Genomic DNA, 23,016 nt, shown 5'->3' with positions numbered 1-23,016 from the left:
CCTAGAGGGGGCCTGCCCCTGAGATCCTGCTCCTCTGGTTCCGAAACCTCATAGAAGGAGTCCGCCACTGGGCGAGACAAGGTGGTCCGAAGAGGATGCTTAGCCTTCTGGCCCCCAGCCCCCTCCAAATGTTTTGCCCTCTTAGGGCCCTTTTTGTCCGATTTGGCTACCTGCAGAGCTGTATTATCCCCCCCGACTGCCTCTTTATGGACCTCCTAGCCTTGAAAGCTTTATGCAGTAGTAAAATGAAATCTGACGAAAAGGAGGAGGAGGAGACTGAAACCCCCTTGGGGCTTCCCTCTGCCGGCAGCCTTGGTCCATCCATTGGCATGTCCCCCCCCCCACCTCCCACGGAGGTCGCCCGCTGCAGGTCCCCTCTTATCTCGCTGCGGGGATAAAGGAGGGGGGAGAATTCCCTTCCCCCTCCGCGGTTTGCTCTGCTGCGAGAAAGGTGGGCAAAATGGCATCCGTTCCCACGCTCAGTGGGAACGGATCTGGCGAGGCAAGCCACGGTCGACGAGCCCTGCAGGCACTCTGCGCAACCCTAAAACACCGTCCCCAGCACCTCCTGAGCAGTCCCCCCCTCCCCAGCCCCCCCGGGAAGGCAGGGAGAACAGAGCCCATCTCTAGAAACGCACAAGTGGCAAACAAAAAGACTCTGGGTACCGGTCTAAAACAAGCTCGCGGCAGAAAAGAGACAGTGCCGACGAAAACAAGGCAGTGACAGTGGAAAAACTACATCAGCAAAGCGGAGAGTCCAGCCTGGCCGAAAGGCTCTGCTCTATTTTTTTTTTTCAAACCTGAGAGAAGAGAAGGCTTGGGTCCTGTCCTCTGGGAGTGAGTGAGCCGGGCTCCCCGGTATCATCCCCAAATGCAGTCGGTAGCACAGGGTAACGGGGTCATCAACCCCTAGTACCCACCGCCTCGAATACCAGGGGGGATGGCCCCTGCGGGACCTACCAACCCCCTGGGAGGCTCAAGGAAGTCCTCTCCACTTTTATTTTTTGGAACGAAAAAGAACTAAGGCCAAGAGAAACCTAACAAGAGTGGAGGAGTAGCCTAGTGGTTAGAGCAGTGGGCTACGAACCAGGAGACCAGGATTCGAGATCTGCTGTCACTCCTTGTGATCTTGGGCAAGTCACTTTACCCTCCATTACCTCAGGTACAAACAGACTGTAAGCCCTCTGGGGATAGGAAAATACCTACAGTACCTGAATGTAATCCACTTTGAAGCACTGAAGAAAAATAAAGTGGAATATAAATCTAAAAAAATAAAATAACTATCACTAAAACTGTGTCTCGTTCTCACTTTTTTTTTTTTTTTTTTTAAACTAACTACAGACTGTAGGGAATGCACCTCTACCATCTGCTGGGGATAGAGAAATACTGACGGACTGTAGGTGGCACCTCAGGGTATAGGGCAAAGTCAGTCAAAACTTCTCTGTCTCCATCTGCTGGTGGGGAGGCAAAATCCAGGAGTCTGGACTGATCCGGGTATGTACAGGGAACCATAATATTGGTTATTATTATTATTTTAAATCCGTGAACTTCCAGAAAACTGATACAGATGGCTCTTCCCTTTTGGTTTGTCTTTTACAATCCAAGGCAAAACCGCTAGAGTAAAGTCAGAGGTGGCAGCTGCACTTTTCTTGAGGGAAGTGGGAGTGACTATCTCTCTAGGAGAAGCTCCACACAGTTCTACATCCAGCCAGAAGAGGAGGGAAGAACAACCAAAATAGCAGAGAGTATCAGGGGTCGGTAGAAGACTGCGTAGGCAACCAGATAACTCCTCGTCACTTGGAACAGCGAGTGGGTGATGGAATGGAAAATTTATTTTCTTTGCTTTGTATACAGATCGCGATGTGAGATTCCTAGGTAAATTGAAGGGGATGGTTTTGACCCTAGATGCAGTGGAAATAAGCTCTGCGGAGAATACAATGTTTCACTGATACTGGGGCCAAACTTGAATTAATAGTGCTACATGGGAAGGTATCGACTGGGCTCTGGCTTGTATAACTGGGGGTGGGTGGAGGTCTGGATCTGGGCTGCTGTATTGCTGGGAGTCATTCCTCAAGATGAGAGAGGTATACCATGAGAGATGGTGGTGTAAGGAGGGCTGGGAAGAGGGGGGAGGGAAGGAGCGAGAAGTTGTAAAGTTTGGGGAGAATGCTGGATATCAGTGGAAGAACTGTGCATGCTCCGGAGCAATGAAGTGTGGATAATGCTGGGTCAAAGACTTGGTAAAAGGGGGGTGGGGCAGGAGTTGGATGGAATGATGGTACAATTAAAGATAATGTCCTTGATTGTTAAAGGACTGAATTCACCTCTAAAGAGAAAGTTACTGATGAGACACACAGAATTTGAGGGCCAACAATCTTATGTCAGGAGACTCATTTAAGAGCCAGGCATGGAAAGATTGCTGTTGCCAGGAGCTTTCCCTATGCAACATTTTGCTCCAGTTACAAAAAATGACAAATATGGTAGAGTGGGAATTATGTTCACAAAGCAACATAAATTTATGTTCCTAGCACGTTCACGTCATCAGAAGGAATGGTGTCTCCTGCAAACTCTTTCCGTGCCCCATGAATCCGATTCTTTCAGTCAGAGCTAGATTATATTTAGAAAAATTCATAATGAATCCCAGTAAATGAAGGCGCTAGTCTTCTGCAGGGAATCCAACACCCCATCACTAGCCAGTTGTCCATTTAGGTGAATCCACAGATCCCCTGACGATGAAGATGTACTTCCACCATTGCTAGGCATTTGGTGAAGACACCCTGAGTTGCTGACAGCCTGAAAGGGAATATTTTATATTGATAAGTGTAAAGTATTCCCTTTCAGGAGACACCATTCCTTCTGGTGAAGTGAACGTGCTACCTTTGGTCCTTGACCCAGAGCCTTCTACAGAAGGATCACGTTCCAGCCAGAGAAATGTTGGTTATCCTGGGCAACATAGTGGTAATAATACATGTGATTTTCCTTGAGCTGCCTCAAATGCGGCTTCTTCAGTGGAGCCGCCGCACTCAGTGGAATTTGTTACTTCAGCTCGTTATCATCGGTGTGGGTCATGATGGAAATTAAGGGGGTCACTCCAGTGGTGGCTAGAACTGGATGTCCTAGCGATGGGGGGCCCCCTTCAGCTTCTTCCCCATCAAGTAACACTGGCAATAGATGTGTCTACCAGGGGATGGGGCGTGCACAATGTTCTTTCTGAGCCTAAGGAACCTGGTCATCAGTAGAATGATTGTTTCAGATCAATCTTCTGGAATTCCGAGTAATATTAAGAACTGTTTCACATCTCCTTCAGGAAAAGAGAATTCTAATCCAAACCCAACAATCAAGTAGCATATATTCTATGTCAACAAGCAAGGAGGCACAGGGTTGTGGACTCTTTGCTAAGAATCCCTAAGTATTTGAAAATGAGCTTCAAGTCACAAGGTTTCTTATAAGCAGACTATCATCCCAGGATTTCCAAAATGTTGGCAGATCACCTCACCAGAGTGTTTCATTTTCACAAGTGGTCTCTAGTTTAAGAACTGTCAGTCAGGTTATTTGAACTCCGAGATCACTTGATCAATTGATATGTTCGCACTGGAGGCCAACAGGAAGCTGGAAGATTCTGCTCCATTCTTCAAAGCAAGTTCAGGTCCACTTCAGTCGTTTTTCTACTCAGATGGGATGCAGATCTATTATATGCTTTTCCACCATTAGCCAGATTAGTGCAGAAAGCGCTCAAAAACTGGGCACACCTGATCCTCAATTTTTCCCAGAGTGGCCCAGGCAAGCGTGGTTCTAGTACCTCAATTGGTTATCAATAAACCCACCAATCTCTCTGGGATCCGATCTGACAATTCAGGAGGAGGATCATCTATATCATCCAAACTTCTCCTCTCTCTACTTGACAGCGTGGATATTGAGTGCTTGCTAATCACTTCATTGTCATTACTCAAGGAAATTGAAGACACTGTAGTTTCTGCCAGGAAGCCTTCAATCAGAAAAAGCTTACAATTTTAAATAGAAAAGATTTTCATCTTGTTATCGAGGAAGCTCTTTGGACTTGTTCACTTTTGAGCGAAGTGTGTTCCTTCAGTACTTATAACTCCATCTCCTGAGGTAGCAGAATATCAGTCAAAGTGCATCTCAGTGCCATGGCAGCTTAACATATTCAAGTGGATAACAAATCAATATCCATGCAACTTTTAGTGTCAAAGTTCAAGAACAGCTTATGGCATATAAGACTGGTAGTCAGGCAACCAGTACCATGGGATCTCAATGTAGTATTAGCGTGACTCATGAAGCCTACTGTGAACCGTTAAGAATCAACTTCCTTTTCCTGTTAAGCTTGAATCAAGGATGAGGAGGTGCTGCAGAGAAAAGCAGTGGAAGAACTTAAGGAGGCTAAACATGGGAAAACCAGAGCTGAGACTAAGGGGCCAATGGGCTGGATCAAGTGCCCTCTTGCTGGTACCAATAAAGGTACCCAAAGGGTTGTCTGGTTTGTTAGCAAGTTTTGGGACTGGAGGTGTAGTATTGTGCTGGTTTGGGTCTTTTTTGGTGGAAAGAAATCAATGGATAGTAAATGGTTCAGAACAATCAGCATGGCGGAATGTGTGTAGGGGAGTACCACAAGGGTCTGTACTATCCCCCGTATTGTTCAATATTTTTCTGGCCCCTTTGGGTAATGTGATGGCTTCTCTTGGAATTCAATACCTTATGTATGCTGATATCCAATTTTATATTCCTTGTGAAATATATGCTATTGAAGAATTATTTAGACAATTAAAAATTGGTTACACAGTAGAGGGCTTCTGCTGAATATTAAAAAAAATTCTTTGGGTCAGTAAAGATTTTTAGCCCAGTGAATATTAGGTATCATAATGAAAACACTATTGTTACACACTGAGGTTCGCAATTTGGGGGTTCTTTTGGATTCCCAATTATCATTTAAAGCGCAGATAAAACAACTTAAGTGCTCTTTCTTTAAGATAAAAATGCTCAAACCTTTGAGCCTTTTTTTTTTTTTTTTTTAAAAAGACGGACTTGTTTAGAGCAGTTTTGCAGACATTAGTCCTAGGGAATTTAGATTATTGTGGTAGCTTTTTGGTTGGACTTTCAGCTAAGGTTCTTCAGGCACTCCAATTGGTTCAAAACGCAGTGGCTAGGATGGCAAGTGGGGTTGCTTATTTTAAGCATATTTCACCAATTTTTCTGGAGATATCAATTTAGAGTTGTGGTTATTTTACATAAATTGTTATACGGAGAAATAGGATGAGTGCTTAGACAACAGTTAAACTGGTATGTTCCAGTTTGAGATTTGAGATGTGTCACAATGCATTTGCTTATGCTACCAACAGTTGAGATTTATAGGCTTCAGGCTTCACGGAAATGTGCTTTTTTTTTGTATGTTGGTCCTCGATTCTGGAATGAACTTCCCATAAAAATATGTTCATTGACCAATATAAAAATATTCAGGAAAATCATTTAGGCTCACTATTTTAGGATGGCTTTTACAAATATGGTTTGATTTGTTGAATTATACTGTTAAATTTTATCTAATGTTCTATTTATGAATGTTTTATTGAAATCTGCACTGAACTTGCCAAAGGAAGCTGCGGAAAATAAAAAATGTAAAAATAAATACATTTGGAATAGCTATTGCCAATATGCAATACAGTCTGACTAGCAGACTGTATTGCATATTGTTGTACTCTGCCTGTTCTCCAGATTACAGACTTTGTCAAGGCTCCTCAAATGAGAGCCATGGCTACCTCAGTAGCTCGTGCGCAAGCTGTGCCTATCACAGACATCTGAAAAACTGCAATTTGGTCATCAGTTCACACCTTCACATCCCATTACTATCTATCTATCAAGAGGTGACAGTAACTTTTGACAAGCAGTTTTGCACAGCCTGTTTACCCAGTGGTCCACTCTTCACGGTGAGGTCCAGGTTACTTTTTTCAATAAGTGCTCTACCACACAACCCTTAGCTTGGTACTCCACATGTGTCATGGCTAATTCAGTTCTGCTTGTCGACAGAGAAAGCATGTTGGCTTACCGTAAACAGGGTTCTCTGTAGACAGCAGGATAAATTAGCCATGTTTAATGCCTGCCTGGAGAGTCCACTATTGAGCTAAAGCTAAGCTCTTTAGTCAAATGAGGAGCTCACGAAGCAGTGCCCACACAGGGACTCCTGCATAAGCTCAATAAGAAAATAATTCTATGAGCTAAGAGAGCAGGGTCCTTTTGGTGCTATCAGATGACATCATCCATGTGTCATGGCTAATTCATAATGCTGCAAACTTGATTTTCACACCCCTGGAAGGAGTCCAAAGGTGCTGGCTCCATGACTCCTGCAGCAATTCACAGCCCTACCGCTGTGAGGATCCTACAATCCCCGAAGAATAAGTGGGATCACAGAATGTGAACTTGCATTGCCAGGCTCCCAACTACTGGTGCTGCCACTGCCTAACTGAAGCAGCACCCTCCAGCCTCCCCCCCCCCCCACTCAGCCAGCCAGGCCTTCCTATTTACTTTAGCCTGACTGACCTTCCTTCTCTCATTATCACTTCACTCTGTCAAAATTTAATTAAACACACAGTTGCAAATATGGAGGCAAAAATACAACATGGACAAATTCAAATAAATTGAAGAAAAAAAACAAACACACAAAACTGCTCTAATCCCACAAAAGAATGTGCATCTCCTACTCCCGCTTCTTCCTGCGCTGCACTTACAAATCCTTCCTTTCTGGGTTTGACGTCAGAACCTTGCCAGCGCTGCCCCCTGTTCTTGCGATTAGAATCTATGCAGACTCTACTTACGTTTCATGGAGACTGGTTTTAACCATGGAAGGGGAGGGCGTGAAGCTGGTCTTTGATCCAAGAGGTGGCACAGGCAGTGCAGGAGGAACTGTCAGGGTGTCCATGGAGGACTTGAAACTGGGGGACCCAAAAGAGAAGGAAGAGAAAGAGGCAGGGGTGGCAGGCACTGGAGTGAAGGTGGGCTTGGAAGAGGCAACGGTAGCTACAGCGGCATTGGAAGAGTCTGCCATAAAGGAGAATACTGCAGGTTCAGCTGGCTTCGGGGCAGATGATGCTATAAAGGTGAAAGGAGAGGATGCCGCAGGTGCAGATGGTGTCGAGCTGGCACTTACTGAACACACACAAAAAAGAAAAAACAAAACAGAGTTACCAGTGTTGCAGTGGTTTCAACCCCCATTACAGAAATGACTTGTAAAAGCATTGAAGAGGCAGTGAAACACTTTTTTTTTTTTTTTACAACCTCACACAAAAAATTATTATATTGTTCACCTAATTTTTTTTTTTTTAATCATAGGCAGCCTTGATAATTACTAACATGACATTTATGCTTCAGTCTTACACTTGTTTACCTAGATTGATAGGCGCTATAAGTTAGATAAAGAGATGCTACAGTACTAGAAAGAACTAGGCTACAAGGTTATTGCAAACATTCTTAGAATAAACACAAGGCCACTAACACTGCAAAATTCTAAGAAAACATTTAATTAATTAGCATGGAGCGGGAACAGAAAAGTTACCATATAGCCATTCAGATTGTTTATAATAAAGGCACAATCATAAAATTTTGACAATTAAGTAACCTAGTTTGGGATGAAAATGTACAAGTAAAAAAGTCTATATAAAATTATGTTACCAGTATAAATATTTGAGAGGTAGTTTTGATGCCTTGCTTGGCAATCGGCCCCTCCATAAGGTACCTTATTATTTAATGTTTAAGATTTATATTATTTTATAGCATTCAATAAAAAGCTTTTCTCTACAGTTATTGGCTCTAAGTAATTTTTATTTCAGTGAACCACAACACCAGCATACCACAAAAGAAACAGCCCTACAAAACAAGAGTACCCAGGAGAAACACATAGCCCCAACCTGCATCTGTAAAACATTGGATACATTTATAGTGCTGTATTATATTGTGCATGTTTTACTTGGAGCACATATATGGTGCTCTATGATAAAAGAACAAAATACAAGAGAACTCAAAAGTACCATAGGTGCCATATTTACAGTCTCCTCTGGAGGCTCTACATACCTACTGCTTTCGCTTGTCTCTCCCCTTCGATGGATAGTGGCTCTGGTATGGTGAGCAGCGATTTAGAATTCGGGATTACATTAATCATATAAAATGGACACAAAACACCATCCGTGGACAGCAGTAAGAGAACAGGAGCTGGGGGAAGTTTCTTGTCTTCACCTGTAAGAGCAGCAGAGAGCTATCAACACATAAGGCGCACCATCGCCCAAAAGAGCAGCAGCACACAAGGCATGCCATCACCTCTGAAAGCAACAGAGACAGCAGCACACCAGTACCTGCGGCACACTCACTCCTACTGCTGCCCGCCAATGTTCCCCTGTGCTTACACACTTGAACTAGAGCATCGTCTTTATGCTTTGTGAAAGGAAAATTGGTTCTTACCTGCTAATTTTTGTTCCTGTAGTACCACAGATCAGTCCAGACTCCTGGGTTGTGCCTCCCTTCCAGCAGATGGAGACAGAGAAAGTTTCACTGACACTGCTACTTAACCACGTGTGCTACCTGCAGTTCCTCAGTATTAATATGTACCCAAGCCAATCACAACAAATTTAAAAAACATCCAAACGTTCCAAAAAGCTTACAAAATATGAAAAATATTCTCTGCTACAAAAAACAGAATGAGAGGACAACTTTCCCCCTCAATAGAATGGGCAGGTTCTGGACTGATCCGTGGTACTACAGGAACAAAAATTAGCAGGTAAGAACCAATTTTCCTTTCCCATTTATTCCCAGATCAGTCCAGACTCCTGGGATGTACCAAAGCTCCCTAATTCAGGGTGGGACCTGGAGAGTCCTGCTCATAGAACATTTTCACCAAATGATGGGGAACCTGTAATTCCCCAGCAAAAAGTGCAGAATAGAAATTTTAGTCCAAACCACGAAGATTCTTCAAAAGCTCTACAGAGCAGAGAGACTTTTATTCATTTTAAGCAGCAACTCCACTGACTTATAATAGCAACAGCTTAGAACGCGTCCCCCGACACGGTCCCGTGTTTCGCCAAGGGCTGCATCGGGAGGGAGCAATAGTTTTCACAATACACTGTAAACAAACATATATATGGGTTAGGACATAAAATGGCAAAATGCCGACATAATAATCAATCAGTGCAAATATTACATAGAATTAAACACATACCTGAATGCAAAACAGTTTCAAAATTGGCAGGGAGCGCGTCCATCTTAGATGCAGACAGGCATTTAAACCTCACGGAGTTGGCGCGAAACTCAGGTTTGACAGGTCACATGGTCATTCGGGGCCAATCAAAATTGCCCCCGTTCCTGAGACGCAGCTAGCAGTGCAGGCAGCAAGTAATCTAGGTGGCCCTACAAATTTTAAGTAAATAAAAGCCACTCTAGTTCCCGATTAAGGCCTTTGGGAGCAACTGTGTCAAGTTGAAAAATCCATCTCTGCTCAACACGTCCTAACTGCTCATTGTAGTTGCCACCCCGAGGGGAGCGGGGGACCACCTCAATGATACAGAAGAACAGATCAGAGATGGTATGTGCCTGCTGAACCCAATGTGTGACTAAAGGTTCATTCTCACGGGTATTGCGAATATTTGAGCAATGCTCAATTATACGAGTTTTAGCCATTCTAGAGGTCTTTCCCACATATACCAGGGGACAGGGGCAAGTGATCGTATATATCACTCCTTTTGAGGTACAGTTTGAAAATGCCCAAAGGGAAAATTTTGGTGTGTAATAGGATGTGTAAAAGATGTACACGACCCTGTATGTTGACACATAGTACAGTGGCCGCAGGGCTGGTGTATGGCCAACGGCGGGAAAACTCTCAATTCCGAATTTAAGTCCGTATGAACAAGTCTGTCACGGAGGTTGCGGCCCCTACGATATGTAACTCCCACATCTAGACAACAGTGTGTTGCAAAAGTATGTAGCGACTTCCAAGTCACTGCTCTGCAAATCTCTCATGGAGAAACAAGCTGAGCTTCCGCCCACGAGGCCGCCTGAGAACGCGTAGAATGAGCAGGCAACCCCTCCGGAACCAGACCGCCATGAATAACATAAGTGGAATCAATAACTTCCTTAAGCCAATGAGCAATAGTAGCCTGAAAGCCCCTCTTTGGACTGCTCCACAGAACATAAAGGTGATCTGACCTCCTGAAATCATTCGTTACCTTGAAATACCTCAACAAAGCTCTTCTTACATCTAACAACTTGAGCTCCCTTGCATGAGGAGCAGACATGTCCACCATGGGAAAGGCTGGGAGCTCCACTGGAAATCTGAAGGAATGAGTCCCGACATGACAGAGCCTGCAACTCAGAAATCCTCCTAGCCGAACATAAGGCCACCAGAAAAACAACCTTAAGAGTTAAATCCTTCAGCATCGCTCTCCGGAGTGGTTCAAAAGGGGCCTCACATAAACCCCTGAGGACAAGGTTAAGATTCCAGGATGGACAAACCCATTGAAGCGGAGGACACAAATTCTTTGTCCCTCTAAGGAACAGAATAATGTCCGGATGTGTAAAAAACAGAGGACCCATCTATCTTGTCACGAAAACAACATAGAGCTACTACTTGAACTTTAAGTGAGCTGAGAGACAAGCCTTTGGCAAAACCTTCTTGCAGGAAGGACAAAATGTCAGAGACTGACAACATGAGAGGGCGAACACCTTTAGCGGATCACCAGAACTCAAAAACCTTCTATACCTGTACGTAGCAAATATTAGTAGATTTTTTCCTGGCTTGCAACAAAGTAGTAATGTCCGCCTCTGGATAACCCCTACCTCTCAAATGCTGCCTCTCAAAAGCCATGCTGCTAGACAAAAGTGAGCAACTTGTTCGTAAAATATAGGTCCCTGACACAGATGACCAAAGTGAATCAGTCTGCCCACAGCCAAGTTGACCAAATCTGCAATCCACAAGACTACTTCTCCCTGATGCTTTTCTATGTGACGCAACACCTTGCCCACAAGCGGCCAAGGAGGAAAGACAAAGAAGAACCCCTTGCAGCTAAGGTAGTACCAGAGCATCGACGCCCTCAGCCCTGAGCTTTTTCCTCAGACTGAAAAATCGAAAGGCCTTGGCATTCAGATGAGTCACCAATAAGTCCACATGGGAGGAGCCCCACCACTTATGAATGAGCTGCATCACGGACTCCACCAATTCCCACTCGCCCTTTTCCAGCACAGTTCTGCTTGAATGTTTTCGACCCCGGCTATGTGGGATGCCGCTATTCGCTCCAGGTGCTGCTCTGCCCAAAGAACTAAATCTTGTGCCTCGGGGCTACTGCTTGACTCTTGGTTCCGCCCTGATGACTGATATAAGCCACTGTCATCGCATTGTCCGAGAGAACCCTCACTGACCGACCTCTCACTAAAGGTAGAAATTTCTACAAGGCTAAGCGGACCGCTCTGGTTACTAACCAGTTGATAGACCACACAGACTCTTTCACGGACCAGCCACTCTGAGCTGACTGGTGCTGACATGCTGCTCCCCAATCAGAAAGACTGGCATTGGTAGTAACTACCACCTAATCCGGGACTTAGAGGTCCACACCCTGGACGAGATTGGAAATTAGAAGCTACCAGGAAAGGCTCTCCCGTGCGATGCCCTTGAATGGTAATGGAAGTTGAAACTCCTCTGAGACTGGGTTCCACCGAACCAAAAGTGCTCTCTGCAACTGTCTTATGTGAGCAAAAGCCCATGGCACTAAATCCAGAGTCGAGGCCATAGAGCACAGAACTTGCAAATAATCCCCATACCTTGGGGCACCTGTAACTGCAACCACCACCAAATCTGCCCTGCAGCTTCAGCACGCGCTCCTCTGAAATACACTTTGCCAATTAGAGTATCGAACCAAGCCTTCAGATACTCAAAGGACTGCATCGGTAACAGGCGACTCTTCGCCACATTCACCTCCGACTTCACCCTGATAAGCCAGTCATCCAGATATGGATGCACCAATATCCCTTCCTTCCGGAGCATTGCTGCCACCACTACTATCACCTTGGTGAAGGTGTGTGGCGCAGTGGCCAAAGGAAGGGCCTGAAACTGAAAATATTGCCCCAGAATCATGAATCGCAGAAAATGCTGCAAATCCTGATAAACGGGGATGTGCAGGTAGGCCTCTGTTAAATCCAGAGACGACAGAAACTCTCCTTTGCGAACTGCCACAATCACAGACCTTAAGGTTTCCATCCGAAAACGCGGAACCTTTAGTGCTGCATTTATTTTCTTTAAATCTAAAATCGGGTGGAAAGTGCCTTCCTTCTCTGGGACCACAAAGTAAATGGAATATCTTCCCCTGCGAACCTCTTCACAGGAAACCGAAATCACTGCCCCCAGGCGACGCAGCCAGTCCAGCGTCTCTCGAATTGCTACTTGTTTGTCCAAGGAGCCACATGGGGAAACTAGAAACAAATCGCAGACACGATGAGCAAATTCTAAAGCGTAGCTGTCCTTTACCACGCTGAAAACCCACTGGTCCTGAGTAATTCTGGCCCACTCCTTGTAAAACCACAACAGACGACCTCATATAATAGGAACAATGGAGTGCACCAGCCTCGCCTCATTGTAAGAACTTAAGCCCAGATGCACTCCCCCCTGGCAGCGCCTCAGAATGGCCTTTAGGCACCCCAAAAGGATTGACTCCAGGACTTCCCCGAAGGGCAAACTTTCTTTGAGGCCCAGCCATAGTCTTTTCCAGAGGAGTTCTTCTATCTACCCGAAAACGAGAACGCACCTGAAAAAACCTCTTGCCCTTAGGCTTATCCTCCGGCAACCTAAGGACTTTATTATCCCCAAGAGACTGCAATAACTGCTCGAGGTCCTCACCAAATAAGAGAGTCGACCCTTGAAAGGCAGCGAGCCTAACTGTGCCTTGGAGGAGACGACCGCCACCCAGTTTCGCAGCCAGTGCAACTTTCTGGTGGAAACTGCAGATGCCATAATCCGAGATGAGGTATGAACCAAATCATATAGAGCATCTGCTCCGTAAGCAACTGCCACCTCAACTCGCTCAGCCCTGTCTTGACTCCTCGCCTGACTTCGGCAGGCTTTCTTGCATCTGCTACACACACCAGAGACAAGCATGTTGCATAAAACTTGTACAAACAGCAGCATGCAAACCCAGAGCCGAGACCTCAAAAATCCTCTTGAGGTGCACCTGCAACTTACAATCCTGAACATCCTTCAACGCCGCAGAGCCTACTACAGGGATAGTTGTCCTCTTAGTAACCGCCGAAACTGCAGCATTGATTTTAGGGAGAACAAAATGTTCCAATGCCTGCTCAAACAATGAATAAAGCTTCACCATGGTCCTTCCCACCTTTAACACGGAATCGGGAGCTCCCCATTTTGCTTCCACCAGCTTCTTTACAGACTTGTGATATGGGAAGGCCATCGGGGGATCCTGCATCCCATCCAGGAACAGATCTGCCCCCTCCAAATCAGAGTCCTCCTGGGGGATCTTAACATCTAAAACCTGAAAAGCCAGAGGTAGCAAGGCATCAAGCTCTTCTCTTCGAAAAAGTCAGACTACCTTTGGGTAATCCCCTTCAGCTCTGGGACTAGCAGATCATCCCTTTGATTAGCACCTCCAGCCACTGGATCCACCAGAACATCCAGTTCAGGAGCTTCCTCTGCCCCACAGGAGCCTCACAAAACTCATCCTCCCCTGGGCCAGAACCCAGGGGGGGGGGGGGGGGACCCAGCAACTTCTGAACTCGTTCTGGGAGACAACGGGTTTCCCCAATCTGTTTTGGGCCTACTGTATGCCCTTCAGTTGGCTGGGCCAGCAGGGACAGCGAATTCCTAGCCGCACAAGCTGCTTGCTGCTTGGCCAGGTAAGCCTCATGCAGCAGCAGCACAAAATCTGTACAAAATGGCCTTAAGGCTCCAGACCCCACAGGAAATGAACCAGGAACCTGTAGCATGGGGCCCCCTTCTTCCTCAAAGTCCCCCTGATCGTGCCCGGAGATCAAAAGGGCCGGAGACAAGCATGGGGGGGGGGGGGGGAAATCCCCCTCTCTGGCAGTGTGGGAATGGCCGAAAGTGAATACAAGATGGCCGCCGTTCCCGCTCTGATTGGGAAAGGATCAGCACCTCAGCGAGGGCACTGGAGCAAAGGCGCAACAAAAGCGGGGGACTTCATACGCTGTTTCACGGCTGCTGGGCGATTGGACGAGCCCTCCCTGCCCTTGGAACACCTGGCGCACAGCCCGAGCCGACTAAGTCGCGACTGCGTCGAACCGCGACCCATCGCACACAGGGAGAAGCTGACTGACACACATGCAGGAGAAAACCAAGAACAAAATAAACGTATTTCAGCCACATTAAACAATGAGAAGAAAGCCTCCCGCAGAGCCGAGCCATACAACTGCCTTCAGATATTTTCCTTTTAGTTTCTTTTTAAACTTTACTCAAACTCCCAAACTGAGGCACAAAGTCTATAAAAAGAATAGACTGCCTCAGACTAAAGGATATCTGGAGCCTGCAGCCGCCTGAGCGGCCTCGTGAAGGGGAGGGATCTGGACCATTAGATTTACACCCCACAGGCATACAGTACGAGCACACAAAAGGGTCGCCAACCCCCAGCTCGTCTGCCTCAACCAGTGAAGAACCCACCAGGATTCAAAAACCCCTGGGAGGAAGGTTCAAAAAGAAAAAAATTGCCCAGACCGCAGAACTGCAGGTTTTGTACCCTTGCCCAGACTGCAGAACTGCAGGTTTTGTACCCATGTACCATCTGCTGGAGCCAGAGAAATCCTGAGGAACTGCAGGTAGTACATGTGGTTAAGTAGCAGTGTCAGTAAAACTCTCTATCTCCATCTGCTGGAAGGGAGGCAAAACCCAGGACTCTGGACTGATCTGGGTATGTACATGGAACACACATTGCTTAGCTATACACTGGCACCATCAGGTCCATACCTCTCAGACGAATGCATCATTAACTCCTTTAACACTAGTCGAAATGTTCATAGTAGCCCCAGTCTCCTCTGATTCTATTCAAATTTCCAAGACTTTAAAGTATACCTGCACTGTGGCACAGTGCCAGGTACCACTTTACCCCACAACAGAAATATGGCAATCATAGCAAACAACCAAAAGCCAGGGATACTCATACAATACAATGTTGATGTATATACTGCCTTTCTAGTACAAAATAGTATTCGAAGCAGCTGTCCTGTTATATGCACAGAATTTATTTATTTATTTAAAAACTTTTCTATGCCGTCGTTTAGTGATATACCATCACAACGGTTTACAAATAGGCACATGAATAAATTTGAAAGATTGTATATGCCTGATTTTAGGGCTGGTATTCTCCAACTTATGCCACTGACTCACTCTACACCTATAACAAAGATTCTATTTATTTAGCAAGTTATATCATCCGCAATCTCCACAGTTGATCAATTCAAATTACAAACATACATTCATAATACTACTTATAAAAAAAACAAAATAAAATAAAACCAAAGATGCCCTCAATACAATGGAATGGAATGCTTTGCCTTTGTTCCTTAGGCAAAGCATTCCATAACATGGGTGCAACATAAGGAAAAGCTCTGTTACGTGGAGCCTGCAATTTATAATCCCTTAAAGATGGTACCTTCAACAGATTATTTTCCTGAGATCTTAAAGTCCGACCACAGACATATCTGGTTAGTAGAATGGCCAGCTTACACAGTTTTGCTATATATAATAATTTATGTACAAGGACCATTATTTTAAATTGTGATCTCTGAACTATAAGAAGCCAGTGTAATTTCTTAAACACTGGGGTTGTATGATTCCAGTGACACACCCCCATAAATCACATGAGCTGCAGTATTTTGCATTAACTATAAAGCTTGCAGATACTTTTTAAGGAGACCTATATGCAAACCATTATAGTAATCAAGTTGCCCGTATAATAATGATTGTATAGCAACACAAAACATCTCAGAAGTAAAAAATGACTTTAAAGGCATCAGCAATTTAAATGTAAAGAGAAAATTAGGTCTTACCTTGGTTAATTTTCGTTCCTGTAGTACCACGGATCAGTCCAGACTCCTGGGTTTTGCCCCCCCTCTAGCAGATGGAGACAGAAGTTTACAAACCAAACTCCGCCTTATCTAGGCTGGTGCCACCTACAGTCTGGCAGTCTTACTTAATGTCAAAGCAGATGAAGCCCCAATTTCACAACAAACGAACTATATACAGGAACCTACCAACCAAAACCACTGGCTCAACTATCCCCCAAATGGGACCAGAACCCGAGCCATCGATAATGAACAAACAGAAAACAGAGACAGAAAGGACAGAGAGAAACCGCCACAACTCCGGACTCTCCCTCTTCACAGCAGAAACGGGCGGGACTCTGGACTGATCCGTGGTACTACAGGAACGAAAATTAACCAAGGTAAGACCTAATTTTCTTTTCCCTGTACGTACCCGGATCAGTCCAGACTCCTGGGATGTACCAGAGCTACCTTACTTGGGGTGGGATCCGGAGAGTCCCGCTCTGATCACTCCGGCCCCGAAACAGCCGCTGCCGGGAGCCTGGACATCCAGGCGATAATGCCGAGCAAATGTATGCAACGATTTCCACGTTGCCGCCCTACAAATCTCTTCCGTAGATACATGGTTACACTCCGCCCAGGACGTAGCCTGGGAACGCGTCGAATGGGCCTTTAGACCCACTGGAGTAGACCTGCCCTGTAGGAGATACGCCGAACTAATCGCCTCCTTCAACCAGCGAGCAATGGTTGTCTTGGATGCCGCCTGACCACGACGATGACCGCCCCACAGCACAAAGAGATGGTCTGACATCCGAAAGGCATTCGTAATCTCCAAATAACACAACAATGCCCGTCGCACATCTAACCGACGCAAGTCTCGATGACTAGGAATGGACCTATCCCCCTCCGGAAACGAGGGTAGTTCCACCGTCTGATTGAGATGAAAAGCAGACACCACTTTAGGTAAAAAGGACGGCACCGTACGAAGCGAGACTCCCGAGTCCGTAATCCATAAAAAGGGTTCCCGACAAGACAAAGCTTGGAGCTCCGAGACCAGTCTCGCCGAGACAATCGCTACCAAGAAGACCACCTTCAGAGTCAAGTCCTTAACGGTAGAATTGCGAATGGGCTTGAAAGGAGTGGCGCACAACGCCTTCAACACTAGATTCAGATTCCATGATGGACACGGAGAATGGAGTGGCGGACGCAAATGTGTAGCTCCACGAAGGAAACGAACGACGTCTGGATGGGAAGACAATGTCACGCCGTGAATTGGACCCCGCAATAAGGCCAAAGCCGCAACCTGTACTCGAAGAGAGCTACAAGACAATCCCTTAGACAATCCATCCTGGAGAAAACGTAAAATCTCCGGCACAGAGGTCCGCGTGGTCCTTAAGTCCTGCGCGAGACACCACGTCTCAAAAACCTTCCAGACCCGCACATACGCTAGGGACGTGGACGCCTTGCGGGACCGCAAGAGCGTCGAGATGACCGCATCCGAATAGCCCCGTGTCTTCAGCCTACGCCTCTCAAAAGCCATGCCGCTAGACAAAAGCATTCGACCCGGTCGAAACAAACGGGACCCTGATGTAGCAGGTCCGGCACATACGGGAACCGAATGGGGATCCTCCACCGCCAGGTTCTGGAGATCCGCGAACCAAGGCCGCCGGGGCCACTCAGGCGCGACGAGCACCACGGGCGTCGGATGAAGTTCTATGCGCTGTAGTGTCCGCCCAATGAGCGGCCATGGCGGGAAAACGTAGAGAAGCACCTGCGTCGGCCAGGGTAATGCCAGGGCATCGATGCCTTCCGCCCCCGTTTCCCGGCGGCGAGCAAAGAACCGTGGAGCTTTGGCATTCTTGAATGTCGCCATCAAGTCTAGCACCGGTGTCCCCCACCGGGCACAAATGAGCTGAAACGCCGCATCCGCGAGCTCCCACTCGCCGGGATCCAGGCGATTGCGACTGAGAAAATCCGCCTGAACGTTCTCTTCTCCGGCAATGTGAGACGCTGCTAGACATTGCAGATGCCGTTCGGCCCAGGCCATCAGCTGCCGAGCTTCGGCGGCCACAAGTTGACTCCTTGTTCCGCCCTGTCGATTTATGTAGGCCACTGTTGTCGCGTTGTCCGACAGCACTCTGACCGACTTGCCCCGAACCAGCGGAAGAAATGCCCGGAGGGCCAATCGCACGGCCCTGGACTCCAACCGATTGATGGACCAAGACGCTTCTGTCGGGGACCACGTGCCCTGTACCGACTTTCGGAGACACACCGCGCCCCCCCATCCATACAGGCTGGCATCCGTGGTGATGACTGTCCATGAGAGAACCGCCAATGAAATTCCCTTTGTCAAGTTGCCTGGACAAAGCCACCAAGCCATACTGGAGCACGCCGACCATGGCAGAGGTAAGGGGAGATGAAACTCTTCCGACACCGGACTCCAACGGGACAGTAATGCCCACTGTAAGGGTCGCATATGAGCGAACGCCCAGGGAACCAATTCCCGCGTGGACATCATAGACCCCACCATTTGCAAGTAGTCCCAGACGACTGGCATGGCTTTGCCCAACAACCGCCTGGCTTGCACCTGCAATTTGACCATACGCTCCCGCGTCAGGTACACCATGCCTTTCCGAGTGTCGAACAAGGCTCCCAAAAACTCCAGAGATTGCGAGGGCTCCAGGTGACTCTTGGCCAGATTGATTACCCAGCCAGGCCTTTCCAACAAGCCGACCACTCGTTGGACCGCGAACTGACACAGACGTTCGGACTTCGCCCGGATCAGCCAATCGTCCAGATACGGGTGAACCAGACACCCTTCCTTGCGAAGATGAGCAGCTACCACCACCATGATCTTGGTGAACGTCCGTGGAGCTGTCGCCAAACCGAACGGTAGAGCTTGAAACTGGAAGTGCTGCCCTAACACGGCGAACCTGAGATACCGTTGATGCTCCGCGCGGATCCCGATATGCAGATACGCCTCCGTGAGATCCAGAGACGCAAGAAATTCCCCTTGTCTCACCGAGGCGATGACAGACCGCAAGGTCTCAATCCAGAACCGGGGAACCCACAAACACCTGTTGACGCCTTTGAGGTCTAGTATCGGCCGAAACGTGCCGTCTTTCTTTGGCACCAGAAAGTAAATGGAGTACCGACCGCTGCGAAGCTCGTGGGACGGCACCTGAACGATCGCGCCTAGCTCCCGCAAATGTCGAATCGTTTCTCGCAGCGCTCACCGCTTTTCCGAAAACCCGCACGGCGACACCATGAAACACTGAAGGGGCCGCTGTGCAAAATCTAACGCGTAACCTTGACTTATCACCTCCAGGACCCACTGATCCGAGGTGATTCTAGCCCACTCCCCGTAAAACCGCGCCAGCCTGCCGCTGACCGCCGGAACTGAGGAGTGGACCGGCATCACATCATTGGGAAGGCTTACTGACCGGCGCCCCCGTACCGGTTCCTGGTCTGCCAAAACGGCGCCCGCGAAAGGACTGAGCATACGACTGCTGCTGGGAAGCATTGTGCAGAAACGACGATGTTGACCCCCGGGAGCTACGAGGTCTGCGACCTCCCTGAAAACGGAATCTCGACGCTGGGACCCCCCTAGACCGCGGTCTATCCTCCGGCAAGCGATGTACCTTGTTCTCGCCTAACGACTCAATCAAATCTTCCAACTCCTTCCCGAAGAGCAACTTTCCGTTAAACGGCAGCAACCCTATCCACGCTTTAGACGACACATCCGCCACCCAATGGCGCAGCCATAGCAGCCTCCGCGCCGACACCATAGCATGCGCCGAGGTGCAAAGCAAATCGTAAAAGGCATCGGCACTATAGGAAATCACCGCCTCCAAGCGACCTGCCTGTAGCGCCTCCTCCTGCGATAGAGCTTCATTAGCGGAGAGCTGCTGAGCCCACCGAAGCCCTGCCCGCAAGGAGAAATTGCTGCAGATAGCCGCTCGAACCCTGAGAGCAGAGACTTCGAAGATCTTCTTGAGCTGGACCTCCAGCTTGCGATCCTGTAAATCCTTAAGGGCCGTCCCACCCGTCACCGGGATGGTGGTCCTCTTCGTAACGGCCGCCACCACCGAATCTATTCTCGGGATCTTGAACAGCTTGAGCGCGTCCTCCGTGAGCGGATAAAGTTTATCCATGGCCTTGGCGACTTTCAACCCCAAATCTGGGGTGTCCCACTCCTTGAAGAGCAAATCAGACGCTGAAAAATGCAAGGGAAACGCCGACGGAGGCCCCCCTAAGACCCAACACTACAGGGTCCGTGCGCCCGAGACGGGACTCCTGCTGAGGTAACTCGATAGCCAGCTCCCCCAGGATAGCCGGTATCAAAGGCGCCAACTCGTCCCACCGAAACAAGCGCACTACTTTAGGGTCATCCCCGTCCCCTGAATGGGAACCGCTCGGACCAACAGTCCCCTGATCTCCGTCCCCTTCAATGCCCCTTGGCTGGGACGGCGGGTCCTGCTCGTCCGGATCACCGGACTCCGACTCGGTATCCGGGTCCCCCCGAGGCGCCCCCAACCGGAGTGGCCGGGCCCCCCCCGGGGGATCCGATACCCGAGCGGGCCCGGCCCGCTTTCTGGGTTCTGACCCCCGGTCCGCTCCCTGCGGACCCCGCGCTCGCTTCCTGGCCAGGCGCCTTGCTTTGAATGCCTTGTGCATCACAAGCACAAACTCCGAATTAAAGAATCCAAAGAGCTGTGATCCGGCTCCTCCTCCGGATCACTGTCATCTGGCCGCGGTGACTTGTCCCCCTCAGAGACTGACCGCTGAGGGGACAGCACGGGAGGCTCCCCCTCCCCGCCCCTCGCTGCCGGGGGTGCCGAACTCCCGGGCCCCGACGGGAACAAAATGGCGGACTTTCCCGCTGCCGCCTTCAGCGAGCCCAAAATGGCACCCGTTCCCGCGCTTCGCAGGGACGGGCCAGCCATCACCACCGAACTCCCCGGAGCTGCGGATCGCGCCTGCCGAGCTCCCCGCGACGTCTCCGGAGTAGCCGAGCCTCCTTCTCCCCCCGAAACACAGCCCGAACAAAGGCTGTCAAGGGAGAGGCGCCGGGCCGCTCCGCAGGCATGCCTCCAAATCACACAGCCCGCTGCAGCACGCCAAGAGCGGACACCCGCGACTCCCTCCCCCCCCTCGCGATCGCAGCGCAATGCCCGCCAACAAAAGGGACAGGGGAGAGAAGAAGAAGAGACGACAACCAACTAACAAAAACTCTTTTTTTTTTTTTTCTACTTTACCGTTCGCCACCGGCTCCGGGTCCACCTGGGGGAAGTGAACCAGGCTCCCCGGTGTGTGTCCCCCAGGACAGGAACAAGCAATCAACGCTGGCAAGGGCCCCCAGCCCACCTTCAGCAGCCTCAACCCCCAGGGGAACCTGGGAGGAGGGACGGGCGGATCTGCAGGCACCCCACTGCGGTCTCGGCCCCCTATTCACCTATTACTCACCAAATCCTAAACTTTCACCCTTCTATTCCTTTTTTTTTTTTTTCAAACTAGGCCTCAGCTCAGACTGTAGGTTTTGCACCCTCTCCACCTGCTAGGAGACAGAAGAAGACTGCCAGACTGTAGGTGGCACCAGCCTAGATAAGGTGGAGTTTGGTTTGTAAACTTCTGTCTCCATCTGCTAGAGGGGGGGCAAAACCCAGGAGTCTGGACTGATCCGGGTACGTACAGGGAAAAATGCTTTACATACTGTCTGGAAAAGCTGTGGTCTGAGAGTTAGAGTCTAATGTGATCCCTAGATGACATGTTTCAAAATTAAGACTTAAAGTTACTCTAGCGTAATAAACTCCAATATCTACATCCAAGAGTGGTGTTTTCCCAATTCAAAACAGCAATATTTTTTGCAATATTCATGGTTAAATAATTACATTTTAACCACCGATCAATTGGTCACATAATTCTTTGAAACTCTACTTTGGGAAATTTTCCATCTATGCGAAAGATGTAACATTGTATATCATCAGCATAGATGTAGAAAAGAAAATTATTTCCTACCTGCTAATTTTCGTTCCTGTAGTACCACGGATCAGTCCAGACAGTGGGTTGTGTCTCCCTTCCAGTAGATGGAGTCAGAGCAAAACTCGAAGGGTGGCCTCTTATAAGCTGGTGCACCCTCTGCTTCCCTTCAGTATTAAGAATATCAAAGCAAGAAGAAAACTGTTCTGGATGGATCAAGAAAAACTGTAATTATGTACTAGACATACCAACAGAGAGAAGCAAAAAAAAAAAAAAAAATTTTTTTTTTTTTTGTAAAGAAACTTGCAAAAGGAACCAGGTGGCAACCACCAAACATTCTGAATTATATAACATTAAGCATTCGAGCTAAGCGACTATCCCAATCCCATATAATCTTAGGGAGGGTGTCTGGACTGATCCGTGGTACTACAGGAACAAAAATTAGCAGGTAGGAAATAATTTTCTTTTCCCTGTATGTACCCGGATCAGTCCAGACAGTGGGATGTACCAAAGCTTCCCTACGTAGGGTGGGCCCCGAATAGCCCGGCTCGAATGACCTGAGCGCCAAAGAAGCCAAATTCTGGTGATTGTACATTCAAGCGATAGTGTCTTGCAAAAGTGTGGAGTGACTTCCAAGTAGCCGCTCTGCATATCTCCTGCAGCGAGACTGCCCGACTCTCAGCCCTGGAAGCTGCTTGAGCCCGTAGCGAGTGAGCTTTAATTCCATCTGGTGGACATCAACCGACACCAACATACGCTGAAGAAATTGCGTCCTTCAACCAGGAGCAATAGTGGTTTTTGAGGCCTTGCTCCCTTTCTTGGGACCGCTCCACAGGACAAAAAGATGGTCAGACAAACGAAAATCATTAGTGACCTCCAAATAGCGAATGAGAACTCGCTTGACATCAAGCCTTCGAAGTTCCGCCGAACCCTCATCAGGGAAGGACAGGAGCTCTACGGACTGATTCAGATGGAACGCTGAGAACACTTTAT

At 48.1% G+C, this 23,016-nt stretch overlaps 1 protein-coding gene across 2 annotated transcripts in view; it reads right to left on the bottom strand.

Annotated features, from left to right (window-relative positions):
- Positions 1-23,016, bottom strand: part of NUP214 (nucleoporin 214) — a 232,051-nt gene that overhangs the window by 169,318 nt on the left and 39,717 nt on the right. For both annotated transcript variants that reach the window (XM_029612981.1, XM_029612982.1), the window contains exons 11-12: positions 8,074-8,235; positions 6,822-7,152 (exon numbers count right to left, since the gene is read on the bottom strand). In XM_029612981.1, the coding sequence (XP_029468841.1) occupies positions 6,822-7,152; positions 8,074-8,235 (493 nt within the window). The remainder of the gene's footprint in view (positions 1-6,821; positions 7,153-8,073; positions 8,236-23,016) is intronic.

This window comes from Rhinatrema bivittatum, chromosome 8 (genome assembly GCF_901001135.1).
Source record: "Rhinatrema bivittatum chromosome 8, aRhiBiv1.1, whole genome shotgun sequence".
NCBI classification, from domain to species: Eukaryota; Metazoa; Chordata; class Amphibia; order Gymnophiona; family Rhinatrematidae; genus Rhinatrema; species Rhinatrema bivittatum.
The sequence above is the reverse complement of the archived record's forward strand: the minus strand, read 5'-3'. Positions and strand labels throughout refer to the sequence as shown.